Here is a 15257-nt window from a genome sequence, read left to right on the forward strand (position 1 = left end):
GATTCGCTAAATCATCCCAGTCAGATGTCTGTCCAGCCTCTGTTTGAAGACTTCCATTGAAGGAGAACTCACCACTTCTCGTGGCAGCCTGTTCCACTCATTGATCTCTCTAACTGTCAAAAAGTTTTTTCTAATATCTAATCTGTGTCTCCTCCCATTCAGTTTCATCCCATTGCTTCTAGTCTTTCCTTGTACAAAGGAGAATAAAGTTGATCCTTCTACAATGTGACAGCCCTTTAGATAGTTGTAGACAGCTATTAAGTCTCCTCTCAGTCTTCTCTTTTGCAAACTAAACATTCCCAAATCCTGCAACCTTTCCTCATAAGACAGGGTTTGCAGACCGGTCACCATTCTGGTTGCTCTTTTCTGAACTTGCTCCAGTTTGTTGATGTCTTTTTTTTAAAATGTGGTGCCCAAAACTGGACACAATATTCTAGATGAGGTCTGACCAAAGAGGAGTAGAGGGAAATAATGACTTCACGTGATCTAGACTGTATGCTTCTGTTAATACATCCTAGAATTGCATTTGCCTTTTTTGCTGCTGCATCACACTGTTGACTCATATTCAGTCTGTGATCTATTAGTATACCCAAGTCTTTTTCACATGTGCTGTTGCTTAGGCCTATTCCTCCCATTCTGTATATGCTTTTTTCATTTTTATTGCCCAGATGTAGTACTTTGCATTTTTCCCTGTTAAAAACCATTCTGTTAGTTGCTGCCCACTTCTCCAGTTTATTTATATCTTTTTGAATCCTCTCTCTCTCTTCTCTAGTATTAGCTATCCCTCCTAGCTTTGTGTCATCAGCAAATTTAATCATTTTACCCTCAATTCCTTCATCTAAATCGTTGATAAAGATGTTGAACAATACAGGGCCCAGGACAGAGCCCTGTGGTACTCCACTTGAGACATTCTTCCAACTGGATGTGCAGCCATTTACGACCACTCTTTGGGTCCGATCACTAAGCCAGTTATGAATCCACCTAACAGTTGCCTTGTCCATTCCATACTTAGTCATTTTTTCAATAAGGATTGTATGAGAGACTTTGTCAAATGCTTTGCTGAAGTCAAGATATACTATATCTACAGCATTTCCTTGATCCACCCAATCAGTGATTCTGTCATAGAAGGAAATTAAGTTAGTCTGACAGGACTTATTAGTTACAAACCCATGCTGACTCTGACTTCTCATCAAAGCTGGTGAGGGAGCGCACTGTCACTGTGCACTGAAAAGAATATCGCACAGTGAATAGGGAGCTTGTGCTAAGCATATGTCAGAATTGACAACTGATGAATGTTGAGTCCAGCAGGGACTTACCCGGCCCCTGAAACATATGTCTTTGATGCTTTGTTTCAATGTGGAAACAGAGGCTGCGGCTCTGATGATGTCCCTTTTGAGTATTTCAAAATGAACTGAGGATTCTGAAAAGAAGCATAAAACACTAAAGCAATTAGAAGAGTGAGTGAACGGGAGGGGATTTGTAATTAAAGTATACTAAAAAAGAGATTAGATTATAACAATAAATAGCCATTTAGGATGAAAATAAATGTTATTTTAGGACCACAACCTTAAAGTGTTTCCACACGTTCATGAAGTAGTATTGCCGTGTTCATGTCAAATTTTTACATCTATCCTGTTTTCAACGATCTTTGTTTAGTTGATGGAACATCAGATGAGCTGGATGATCCCATCAAGAAGCTCTTCATGGACACTGAATTTGTGAAGAAGCATAACCTGATGAGTACAAACTCTGTGAACTGGGCCCGAGTGATGGTGCAGATTGCCCACTTCTTCCATGGGTATTTCCAATGTGCAGCTACACAGACTAATGAGGCACTCCCTCCAGTGGAAATAGTGGTACCAACAGGTGGAGCTGGGAACATTACAGGTAAAATGTCATATGTTAGATTACTGTTGTCAGAGTTGGCTTTAAAACCAGTCTACATTACAAAGTTATTTAAGGACATACAGTGGGGAAAAAAAAGTACTTAGTCAGCCACCAATTGTGCAAGTTCTCCCACTTAAAAAGATGAGAGAGACCTGTAATTGACATCATAGGTAGACCACAACCATGAGAGTCAAAATGTCAAAACAAATCCAGAAAATCACCTTGTCTGATTTGGCAAGATTTATTTAGCAAATTATGGTGGAATATAAGTATTTGGTCAACTAAAAACATGCAAGATTTCTGGCTCTCACAGACCTGTAATTTCTTCTTTAAGAGGCTCCTTTGTCCTCCACACATTACTTGTAGTTATGGCACCTGTTTGAACTTGTTATCAGTATAAAAGACACCTGTCCACAACCTCAAACTCCACTATGGTGAAGACCAAAGAGCTGTCGAAGGACACCAGAAATAAAATTGTAGCCCTGCACCAGGCTGGGAAGACTGAATCTGCAATAGGCAAGCAGCTTGGTGTGATGAAATCAACTGTGGGAGCAATAATAAGAAAATGGAAGGCATACAAGACGACTGATAATCTCCCTCCATCTGGGTCTCCACGTAAGATCTCACCCCATGGGGTCAAAATGATCACAAGAACGGTGAGCAAAAATCCCCGAACCACATGGAGGGACTTAGTGAATGATCTGCATAGAGCTGGGACCACCGTAGCAAAGGTTACCATCAGTAATGCACTACACCGCCAGGGACTCAGATCCTGCAGTGCCAGACATGTCCCCCTGCTTAAGCCAGTACATGTCTGGGCCTGTCTGAAGTTTTCTAGAGAGCATTTGGATTATCCAGAAAGTATTGGGAGAATGTCATATGATCTGAAGAAACCAAAGTAGAACTGTTTGGTAGAAACAAAACTCATTGTGTTTGGAGGAGACAGAATGCTGAGTTGCATCCAAAGAACACCATACCTACTGTGAAGCATGGGGGTGGCAACATCAAGCTTTGGGGCTGTTTCTCTGCAAAGGGACCAGGACGACTGATCCGTGTGCATGAAAGAATGAATGGGGCCATGTATCGTAAGATTTTGAGTGCAAACCTCCTTCCATCAGCAAGGGCACTGAAGATGAAACGTGGATGGGTTTTTCAGCATGATAATGATCCCAAGCACACCGCCAGGGCAATGAAGGAGTGGCTTCCTAAGAAGCATATGAAGGCTCTGGAGTGGCCTTATCAGTCTCCAGATCTCAACCCCATAGAAAACCTTTGGAGGGTTTGGTGTAGTGACCACTGTGTCCACTAGGGGGTGCTGTGTGGATGTCCCAAGAGAAAGGGTGAGTGTCAGAATCCTGAAGGATGGTTATGTATCTCAAGGTGGGTGGCCTTGAGATGTAGACTTATGTACAGTATGTGTATTGATCAGCAATGATATTGCTGAGGTGTTGTCTCAAGGTGTAAGGGAGAAGTCTCCAGGTAACTAGAGAGTTGGGGGGGACTGGTTACTTGCAAACCCACCCAGGGGGTGTGTTTAAAGCACTGTTGTAAAGAGAGTGAAAATGCCTGAAGGACCTGTGATGAGGTCAGAGTCATGTGACCCAGTGGGCGTGGCTATGAACGATATAATGTGGCCAGGGTAGGTCACAGGGGGTGGATGCTGGGACCCGGTTGGTCCAGTGTGGAAGGTCCCGCTAGGAGAAGCATCTCCTGGCTAACAGCCTGTGGAGTGGCTGTGTGTCATGGCTGCCAGCGTCTGAGTGTCCCAGAGAAGAGAGTGGATGTCTGCAGCATGGGGAAACAGCCGTGAGGAAACCCTGACGTGGGTTAGATAATGAGGAGGCTGAAGAGCCTGTGCATGCCAACCTGTATGCTGGACACAGGGTTTACAGAGAGAAGCTCTGCCAAGGACGCTATGCTGTGATGAACTTTATGTTGATTGCTTTGGATTATGCTACGGAAATGAACTGTATGGTGCTGCTGTGGCTCTATGATGGTGAATAAACCGCAAGGACTATGTTTTGGAGTTTATGGAAAACCTGTGCCGGATCTGATTTTGTGGCTGCTGAGCGAGTATCCCTTACTTGAATGACAGCGCTACCTCACATTGAATTTGAAAATCCGTGTTGCCCAGCGACAGGCCCAAAACATCACTGCTCTAGAGGAGATCTGAATGGGGGAATGGGCCAACATACCACCAACAGTGTGCGCCAACCTTGGAAAGACTTACAGAAGACGTTTGATCTCTATCATTACCAACAAAGGATATATAACAAAATATTGAGATGAACTTTTGTGAATGACTTATCATCTACCTATGATGTCAATTACAGGCCTCTCTCATCTTTTTAAGTGGGAGAACTTGCACAATTGGTGACTGACTAAATACTTTTTTTCTCACTGTATGTTAACACATTGCATTACCTATCTTGTACAGATCCTGAGTTACACCCTGTATTATATACCAGAGCTGTATTCATTATTCCGCTACATATACACTCACTGGCCACTTTATTAGGTACACCTGTCCAACTGTGTGTTAAGACTTAATTTCTAATCAGCCAATCACATGGCGGCAACTCAGTGCATTTAGGCATGTAGACATGGTCAAGACAATCTCCTGCAGTTCAAACCGAGCATCAGTATGGGGAAGAAAGGTGATTTGAGTGCCTTTGAACGTGGCATGATTGTTGGTGCCAGAAGGGCTGGTCTGAGTATTTCAGAAACTGCTGATCTACTGGGATTTTCACGCACAACCATCTCTAGGGTTTACAGAGAATGGTCCGAAAAAGAAAAAAAATCCAGTGAGCGGCAGTTCTGTGGCCGGAAATGCCATGTTGATGCCAGAGGTCAGAGGAGAATGGGCAGACTGGTTCGAGCTGATAGAAAGGCAACAGTGACTCAAATTGCCCCCCGTTACAACCAAGGTAGGCAGAAGAGCATCTCTGAACGCACAGTGCGTCGAACTTTGAGGCAGATGGGCTACAGCAGCAGAAGACCACACTGGGTACCACTCCTCTCAGCTAAGAACAGGAAACTGAGGCTACAATTTGCACAAGCTCATCGAAATTGGACAGTAGAAGATTGGAAAAACGTTGCCTGGTCTGATGAGTCTCGATTTCTGCTGCGACATTCGGATGGTAGGGTCAGAATTTGGCGTAAACAACATGAAAGCATGGATCCATCCTGCCTTGTATCAACGGTTCAGGCTGGTGGTGGTGGTGTCATGGTGTGGGGAATTTTTTCTGGGCACTCTTTGGGCCCCTTGGTACCAATTGAGCATCGTTGCAACGCCACAGCCTACCTGAGTATTGTTGCTGACCATGTCCATCCCTTTATGACCACAATGTACCCAACATCTGATGGCTACTTTCAGCAGGATAATGCGCCATGTCATAAAGCTCGAATCATCTCAGATTGGTTTCTTGAACATGACAATGAGTTTACTGTACTCAAATGGCCTCCTCAGTCACCAGATCTCAATCCAATAGAGCATCTTTGGGATGTGGTGGAACGGGAGATTCGCATCAGGGATGTGCAGCCGACAAATCTGCGCCAACTGTGTGATGCCATCATGTCAATATGGTCCAAAATCTCTGAGGAATGCTTCCAGCACCTTGTTGAATCTCTGCCACGAAGAATTGAGGCAGTTCTGAAGGCAAAAGGGGGTCCAACCCCTTACTAGCATGGTGTACCTAATAAAGTGGCCAGTGAGTGTATATTACATTACTTACCCTGTACTAATGCTTATTTACATCCTGTGTTATACTCCAGAGCTGCACTCACTATTCTGCTGGTGCAGTCACTGTGTACATACATTACATTACTGATCCTGAGTTACATCCTGTATTATACCCCAGAGCTGCACTCACTATTCTGCTGGTGCAGTCACTGTGTACATACATTACTGATCCTGAGTTACATCCTGTATTATACCCCAGAGCTGCACTCACTATTCTGCTGGTGCAGTCACTGTGTACATACATTACATTACTGATCTCAGGCTGAATTACATCCTGTATTATACCCCAGAGCTGCACTCACTATTCTGCTGGTGCAGTCACTGTGTACATACATAACATTACTGATCCTGAGTTACATCCTGTATTATACCCCAGAGCTGCACTCACTATTCTGCTGGTGCAGTCACTGTGTACATACATTACATTACTGATCCTGAGTTACATCCTGTATTATACCCCAGAGCTGCACTCACTATTCTGCTGGTGCAGTCACTGTGTACATACATTACATTACTGATCCTGAGTTACATCCTGTATTATACCCCAGAGCTGCACTCACTATTCTGCTGGTGCAGTCACTGTGTACATACATTACATTACTGATCCTGAGTTACATCCTGTATTATACCCCAGAGCTGCACTCACTATTCTGCTGGTGCAGTCACTGTGCACATACATTACATTACTGATCCTGAGTTACATGCTGTATTATACCCCAGAGCTGCACTCACTATTCTGCTGGTAGATTCACTGTGTGACATTTGTAAATCCCTCAGCGGGGTGTATTGCCCAGAAGATGGGTCTGCCAATCCAGCTTGTGGCTGTAGTGAATAGTAATGACATTATTCACAGAGCTGTACAGCACGGTGACTTTTCTCTCGGCGACACGGCGATGACATTGGCATCTGCAATGGATATTCAGGTAGTGATGACGGCACATTTTACACGTCACTTAGACCTTTTCTGCATATGGACTATGACAATATGAGCTTATCTCTGCATTTTTTAACGTCCTCTGCCGCACAGGAGCCCTATAATATGGAGCGGATACTGTGGCTGGCTGCACATTCAGACAGTGCAAAAATCAAAGAGATGATGGATGAATTTAATGAGAGGAAAAGGCTGAAATTACCACAAGACCTGCATGGAAAGGTAGAGTATAAATCCAGTGAAAAAGCCCATTCACCAGAATTAAAAACAAAAGCAAAGCACAATGAGTTTCTCACAGGGCCAGTTAACTACATAATTGAACACAACAACAATTATTTTTGCTAGTAATCAGTCACAGCAACTGTTCAAAAATTGGCTATTCACAAATTTCTAAATATCATCACTAGATATGTATAATCATATCTACATATATAATTGCCTTAGATTGTCTGTCATCCACTTCCGTCTGGATGTCCCCAAATCCCGCAATCTACTGCGCCACACCGGTTGTACGCCGACCGCCATTTTGGAACACCCAAGTGATGCTGCTTGGATCCAGGCTGCCGCTGCAATCCCGAACGCCACTGCGATCCCAACTGCTGCTGGAATCCTGGCCGCTGCTTGGATCCCAGCCACCGCTCAGATCCCAGCTGCCGTTCGGATCCAGGCTGCAATCATGAGGCTGTGAAAGGGGTGTAACGAGGGGATATTATGAGAGGGGTGTAATGAAGGGGGTATAATGAGAGGGTGTAATGAGGGGGGAGTAATGAGAGGGATGCCGCCGCCACCGGACCCCCGCCAGGACCCACCGCCTGACTACACGCGCCGAATCCCGCCGCTGCCTGCCCACCCACCTCCGTCCAGTCACAGCCAGCAGGAAAGACCATGGCTAGAGTTGAGCGATACCAGCCGATACTTGAAAATATCGGATCGGAATGGATCGGCCGATCTTAAAAAAAAGTATCGGTATCGCCGATTCCGATACCGGGAACCAATGCAAGTCAATGGGGCCAAAATATCGGAATTAAAAAAAAACCTTTCTTTCCTTGTAGGTTAATTCTACATGAAGAAAAACAACTAAGAATAATGTAGAATGTATTGTGGGAGGTGGAGGAGACATTAAAGCCATAGAGGTTTAGCCCAATCAAATGGAATAGCAGGAATTAAACTTTTTTTTTAAAGATGTTAGGAGTTACAAAGATATTGACTATGTTAGCCTCATTTATATTTTGCCAGACATGTATGTCTTCTTCTTCTTTCTTCTTTCTTCTTCTTCTTCTTCTACTTCCTTTTTTTACATTCTTCTTCTTCTTCTTCTACTTCCTTTTTTTACATTCTTCTTCTTCTTCTTCTTCTACTTCCTTTTTTTACATTCTTCTTCTTCTTCTTCTACTTCCTTTTTTTACATTCTTCTTCTTCTTCTTCTACTTCCTTTTTTTACATTCTTCTTCTTCTTCTTCTACTTCCTTTTTTTACATTCTTCTTCTTCTTCTACTTCCTTTTTTTTACATTCTTCTTCTTCTTCTTCTTCTTCTTCTTCTTCTTCTTCTTCTTCTTCTTCTTCTTCCTTTTCTTACATTCTTCATATTCTTCTTATTCAACAATTATTATTCTACATATTCAGCTTCTTCATCTTCTTCCTATTCTTCTTCATCATATTCTTGTTTGTGTCAGGCATTCCTGTAGTTGTTATCTAGAAAAGTTAGAAGTTTACACCTTCCGTTCTGCCTGTCACAAAAGATTTACAACAGGATTTGTCCGTGTTCAGTTTGGCCTGCAGCAGCAGGCCTTTTCCAGGGGCACCACGAGGAGGAACGGACTCACCCCCATACACTGCTTAGTCTTCTTCTGCTTATAAATAAGATAATATCATTTGCTCAGAGTATTAGTCTTATGCTTAATGTTCTTCTGCTTTGTTTTTTTATGCTTCTTTGTCTTCTCTCTCTTGTTGTTCTGCATCTTGGTGGTTGTCTTCCTGTTCTTTGTCCTCTTGAACCAGCTGACGGTACTGGCACCCGGAGGGGCAGCAGAAGGAACAAGAGCCAATGGCACTACCGAGGACCAGCTGACGGTGCTGGAACCCGGTTACTAAGCAGGAGGTACCTGTGCTACAAAGCACTACCAAGGACCAGCAGACGTTGCCGGAACTCGGATACCGAGATGGAGGCACCTAGGCCAAAGGCTCTGACGAGAACCAGCTGACGGTGCTGGAACCCGGAGGGGTAGCATAAGCTGCAAGAGCAAATGGAAATAGCGAGCACCAGCTGACAGTGCTGGCACCCGGAGGGGCAGCAGAAGGAATAAGAGCCAATGGCACAACCGAGGACCAGCTGACGGTGCTGGAACCCGGTTACTAAGCAGGAGGTACCTGTGCTACAAAGCACTACCAAGGACCAGCAGACGTTGCCGGAACTCGGATACCGAGATGGAGGCACCTAGGCCAAAGGCTCTGACGAGAACCAGCTGACGGTGCTGGAACCCGGAGGGGTAGCATAAGCTGCAAGAGCAAATGGAAATAGCGAGGACCAGCTGACAGTGCTGGCACCCGGAGGGGCAGCAGAAGGAATAAGAGCCAATGGCACAACCGAGGACCAGCTGACGGTGCTGGAACCCGGTTACTAAGCAGGAGGTACCTGTGCTACAAAGCACTACCAAGGACCAGCAGACGTTGCCGGAACTCGGATACCGAGATGGAGGCACCTAGGCCAAAGGCTCTGATGAGAACCAGCTGACGGTGCTGGAACCCGGAGGGGTATCAGAAGTTACCCCTGAAAAGCAAAGTTGGCATGCCGCAAGCTGGCCGCAGTTACCGAATCACACAGTCCTACAGGGGGTGCTTGTCCTACTGGCACTATGGAACAAACCTTTCTTACCAGAACCCGCAGTCCACATAGGAAGCACCTAAACTGCTGGCACCCTAGCCTCGGCTAACCCAACCGCAACACGACATGGCAACTTGGGGTGGCAAACTGACATTGACACTTCCCGGAAACAGCAGGCAGGGCTGGAACCAAGGTGGGCAGGAGGGAGTACCCGTGCCAAAGTCAGTTATGAGCAGCAACTGGCGATGTTGGAGCCCAGGACAAGCACTTAGCAGGCTGAGGCCTGATGTGCTGTCAATTGGGAGGCAGCAGGACAGATTGCCATCAAAACAGCAGGGGAACAGCTGACGTTACTGAACCCCACAAACACAGGAGCTAGTGTTTTACTCTGTGAAGACGGCACTTCCGAGCAACAACTGGCTGTGTTGAAGCCCAGGGACAAGCACGGAGCAGGCTGAGGCTGCATTGAAGAAATTTTAAGATCGGTTGTAGACTACTAATTTGAACCAAGCTCCACTTAGGCCTGTGGCTTCACTGATTTTCGTATTTCCCCTGTCCTCCAACCCCGCCAGTTACAGCTCCGAAGTGGCGTCTGCACAATCCACACTTGTTCCTGTGTTACAGGTGTTCAGTCCGGTCAGTTATCAGGGGATTAACTGACCGGACTGAACACCTGTAACACAGGAACAAGTGTGGATTGTGCAGACGCCACTTCGGAGCTGTAACTGGCAGGGTTGGAGGACAGGGGAAATACGAGAGACAGTGGAGCCACAGGCCTAATTGGAGCACGGTTAAAAATCAGTAGTGGTATGACTGTGTAGGCAGCAGGAGACTTTGCCATCCACACAGCAGGGGATCAGCTGACATTACTGAACCCCACTGAGACACGGGAGCAAGTATCTCTTTCCTTGTGGACGGCACTTCCGAACTACAACTGGCTGTGTTGAAGCCCAGGAAATAGGAGGGTGTAGGCAGAGGCCTACTGTATTTTGAATGAGGTGACAGCAGGAGAGACTGCCATCCACACAGCAGGGGATCAGCTGACATTACTGAACCCCACTGAGACACGGGAGCAAGTATCTCTTTCCGTGTGGACGGCACTTCCGAACTACAACTGGCTGTGTTGAAGCCCAGGAAATAGGAGGGTGTAGGCAGAGGCCTACTGTATTTTGAATGAGGTGACAGCAGGAGAGACTGCCATCCACACAGCAGGGGATCAGCTGACATTACTGAACCCCACTGAGACACGGGAGCAAGTATCTCTTTCCGTGTGGACGGCACTTCCGAACTACAACTGGCTGTGTTGAAGCCCAGGAAATAGGAGGGTGTAGGCAGAGGCCTACTGTATTTTGAATGAGGTGACAGCAGGAGAGACTGCCATCCACACAGCAGGGGATCAGCTGACATTACTGAACCCCACTGAGACACGGGAGCAAGTATCTCTTTCCGTGTGGACGGCACTTCCGAACTACAACTGGCTGTGTTGAAGCCCAGGAAATAGGAGGCTGTAGGCAGAGGCCTACTGTATTTTGAATGAGGTGACAGCAGGAGAGACTGCCATCCACACAGCAGGGGATCAGCTGACGTTACTGAACCCCACTGAGACACGGGAGCAAGTATCTCTTTCCGTGTGGACGGCACTTCCGAACTACAACTGGCTGTGTTGAAGCCCAGGAAATAGGAGGGTGTAGGCAGAGGCCTACTGTATTTTGAATGAGGTGACAGCAGGAGAGACTGCCATCCACACAGCAGGGGATCAGCTGACGTTACTGAACCCCACTGAGACACGGGAGCAAGTATCTCTTTCCGTGTGGACGGCACTTCCGAACTACAACTGGCTGTGTTGAAGCCCATGAAATAGGAGGGTGTAGGCAGAGGCCTACTGTATTTTGAATGAGTTTACAGCAGGAGAGACTGCCATCCACACAGCAGGGGATCAGCTGACGTTACTGAACCCCACTGAGACACGGGAGCAAGTATCTCTTTCCGTGTGGACGGCACTTCCGAACTACAACTGGCTGTGTTGAAGCCCAGGAAATAGGAGGGTGTAGGCAGAGGCCTACTGTATTTTGAATGAGTTTACAGCAGGAGAGACTGCCATCCACACAGCAGGGGATCAGCTGACGTTACTGAACCCCACTGAGACACGGGAGCAAGTATCTCTTTCCGTGTGGACGGCACTTCCGAACTACAACTGGCTGTGTTGAAGCCCAGGAAATAGGAGGGTGTAGGCAGAGGCCTACTGTCTTTGTAATGCGGAGACAGCAGGAGAGACTGCCATCTCCACAGCAGAGGATCAGCTGGCAATGATGAACCCCACTAACACTTGAACGAATGTGTTTGGCTCTGTGGAGACGACACTTCTGAACACCAACTGACGCTGTTGGAGCCCAGGATTAGGCGAGGAGCAGGCTGTGGCCTACTGGATTTTGGCAGGTGAAGGCAGCAGGAGACTTGCCATCTCCACAGCAGGGGAACAGCTGGCAGTGCTGAACCCCACTAACACTCTAACGAAGGTGTTTGGCTCTGTGGAGACGACACTTCTGAACACCAACTGACGCTGTTGGAGCCCAGGAATAGGCGAGGAGCAGGCTGTGGCCTACTGGATTTTGGCAGGTGAAGGCAGCAGGAGACTTGCCATCTCCACAGCAGGGGAACAGCTGGCAGTGCTGAACCCCACTAACACTCTAACGAAGGTGTTTGGCTCTGTGGAGACGACACTTCTGAACACCAACTGACGCTGTTGGAGCCCAGGAATAGGCGAGGAGCAGGCTGTGGCCTACTGGATTTTGGCAGGTGAAGGCAGCAGGAGACTTGCCATCTCCACAGCAGGGGAACAGCTGACAGTGCTGAACCCCACTAACACTCTAACGAAGGTGTTTGGCTCTGTGGAGACGACACTTCTGAACACCAACTGACGCTGTTGGAGCCCAGGATTAGGCGAGGAGCAGGCTGGGGCCTACTGGATTTTGGCAGGTGAAGGCAGCAGGAGACTTGCCATCTCCACAGCAGGGGAACAGCTGGCAGTGCTGAACCCCACTAACACTCTAACGAAGGTGTTTGGCTCTGTGGAGACGACACTTCTGAACACCAACTGACGCTGTTGGAGCCCAGGATTAGGCGAGGAGCAGGCTGTGGCCTACTGGATTTTGGCAGGTGAAGGCAGCAGGAGACTTGCCATCTCCACAGCAGGGGAACAGCTGGCAGTGCTGAACCCCACTAACAGTCTAACGAAGGTGTTTGGCTCTGTGGAGACGACACTTCTGAACACCAACTGACGCTGTTGGAGCCCAGGATTAGGCGAGGAGCAGGCTGGGGCCTACTGGATTTTGGCAGGTGAAGGCAGCAGGAGACTTGCCATCTCCACAGCAGGGGAACAGCTGGCAGTGCTGAACCCCACTAACACTCTAACGAATGTGTTTGGCTCTGTGGAGACGACACTTCTGAACACCAACTGACGCTGTTGGAGCCCAGGATTAGGCGAGGAGCAGGCTGGGGCCTACTGGATTTTGGCAGGTGAAGGCAGCAGGAGACTTGCCATCTCCACAGCAGGGGAACAGCTGGCAGTGCTGAACCCCACTAACACTCTAACGAAGGTGTTTGGCTCTGTGGAGACGACACTTCTGAACACCAAATGACGCTGTTGGAGCCCAGGATTAGGCGAGGAGCAGGCTGGGGCCTACTGGATTTTGGCAGGTGAAGGCAGCAGGAGACTTGCCATCTCCACAGCAGGGGAACAGCTGGCAGTGCTGAACCCCACTAACACTCTAACGAAGGTGTTTGGCTCTGTGGAGACGACACTTCTGAACACCAACTGAAGCTGTTGGAGCCCAGGATTACGCATGCCGCATGCAGAGGCCAATGGGCAGCGGTTTTTATGGAGGTTGTGGACTACTACTGATTCTAACCATGCTCCACTTAGGCCTCTGGCTCCACTGTCTCTACTATTTACCCTGGCCTCCAACCCCGCCAGCTACATCTCTGAAGTGGCGTCAGCACAATCTACACTTGTTCCTGTGTTACTGGTGCTCAGTCCCGTCAGTTGATCCCCTGATGTTTGTCCGGCAAGTTCGCCAGCTCTGTCCTCATTCCCACTACTGGTTATGGGAATGTGGACAGAGCAGGAGACCTTGCCGGACACACATCAGGGGATAAACTGATGGGACTGAGCCACAGGAACACAGGAACAAGTGTAGATTGTGCTGACGCCACTTCAGAGATGTAGATGGCGGGGTTGGAGGTCAGGGGAAATAGTAGAGACAGTGGAGCCAGAGACCTAAGTTGGGCACGGTTAAAAATCAGTAGTGGTTTGAATGTTGATGGAGCTGGTGACTTTGCCGTCCACACAGCAGGGGATCAGCTGGCATTACTGAACCCCACTAACACAGGAGCTAGTGTGTTTCTCTGTGCAGACGACACATCTGAGCGACAACTGGCTGTGTTGAAGCAAAGGGATTATAGTTCAGGTGGTAGAAAAATGAACACACCAGCAGACCTGGATACAGTTGCCAACCACTAATTTAGTCTGTAAGAGGAATGGCAAAGTCTTTGGAGATCCAGGCCTTGTTCATTTTCAGAAAAGTCAGCCGGTCAACATTATCGGAAGATAGTCGCGTGCGACGGTCTGTTAGTACACCACCTGCGGCACTAAAGACACGTTCCGATAATACACTGGCAGCAGGGCAAGCCAGCACCTCCAATGCATACTGGCTAAGCTCTGGCCATGTATCCAGCTTAGAGACCCAAAACTTGAAGGGGGAAGAGCCATCTGGGAGTACAGCGACAGGGCAAGACATGTAGTCTGACACCATCTGACGGAAGCGTTGCCTCCTGCTGACTCGAGGCGTCGCTGATGGTGTAGACAATTGTGGTGGACACACAAAACTTTGCCACATTTGGGCCATAGTGGTCTTGCCTTGTGCTGCGGCGCTGCCTCTGCTCCCTCTTTGTGCAGAGTTTCCTCCACTGCCTCGACGCACAGAGCTGCTTTGTAAAGCACTAGCAACAATGCTGTCGGGTGGAATGGAAAACATTATGGACTGCACCAGTGACTCTTCGTACTCCCGCATTTTACGCTCCCGGTTCAACGTTGGTATGAGCCTTTGTACGCTGTCCCGGTAGCGAGGATCTAGGAGGGTGTACACCCAATAATCAGCCGAGACGAGAATGTGGGCGATGCGGCGGTCGTTTCTCAGGCACTGCAGCATGAAATCAACCATGTGCTGCAGACTCCCAACTGCCAAAGAACCGCTGTCCCCTGTTTGAGGCGTGACCTCGGCCTGCTCTGCATCACCCCACCCTCGCTGTACATACTGAGTAGAGGTTTGTGTACCTCCCTCCTCTGGAGAGATGTCTTCCTCCTCCATCGACTCCTCCTCATCCTCCTCACAAAGTGTCCCCTGCCTAGGCCTTTGTGAGGAAACACGTAGCGCAGACTGTCCAGAAGCAGATGGCATTTGGGACTCCTCATCCTCCACCTCTTCTGAAACCTCATCCCTTAGTGCTTGCAGTGTTTGTTGAAGCAGGCAGATAAGGGGGACAGTCATGCTGACTAGTGCATCATCTGCACTCGCCATCCGCGTGGATTCATCGAAGGCACGCAAAACGAGGCAGATGTCCTTCATAGAGGCCCACTCAATGGTGCTGAAGTGTGAACGGCGCACAGTGCGACTTGTTTGCGCCTGATGCAGCTGGTACTCCATGACTGCTGCCTGCTGCTCACACAACCGCTCCAACATATGTAACGTTGAATTCCACCGGGTGGGTAGGTCACATATGATGCGATGTTCCGGAAGGCCAAATCGTCGCTGCAGAGCAGCGAGGCGCGATCTTGCCGTGCTGGAACGTCGCAAGTGAGCGCACTCTATGCGGACCT

The 15257-nt window shown here is 48.1% G+C and overlaps 1 protein-coding gene across 4 annotated transcripts in view; it reads left to right on the plus strand.

Moving 5' to 3' along the window:
- Window positions 1-15257, plus strand: part of THNSL2 (threonine synthase like 2) — a 110962-nt gene that overhangs the window by 60910 nt on the left and 34795 nt on the right. For all 4 annotated transcript variants that reach the window (XM_073562099.1, XM_073562097.1, XM_073562100.1 and 1 more), the window contains 3 exons: window positions 1657-1887; window positions 6407-6552; window positions 6657-6782. In XM_073562099.1, coding sequence (XP_073418200.1) covers window positions 1657-1887; window positions 6407-6552; window positions 6657-6782 — 503 coding nt within the window. The remainder of the gene's footprint in view (window positions 1-1656; window positions 1888-6406; window positions 6553-6656; window positions 6783-15257) is intronic.

This window comes from Dendrobates tinctorius, unplaced genomic scaffold, assembly GCF_039654945.1.
Source record: "Dendrobates tinctorius isolate UK_male_01 unplaced genomic scaffold, ASM3965494v1 ptg000334l, whole genome shotgun sequence".
NCBI classification, from domain to species: Eukaryota; Metazoa; Chordata; class Amphibia; order Anura; family Dendrobatidae; genus Dendrobates; species Dendrobates tinctorius.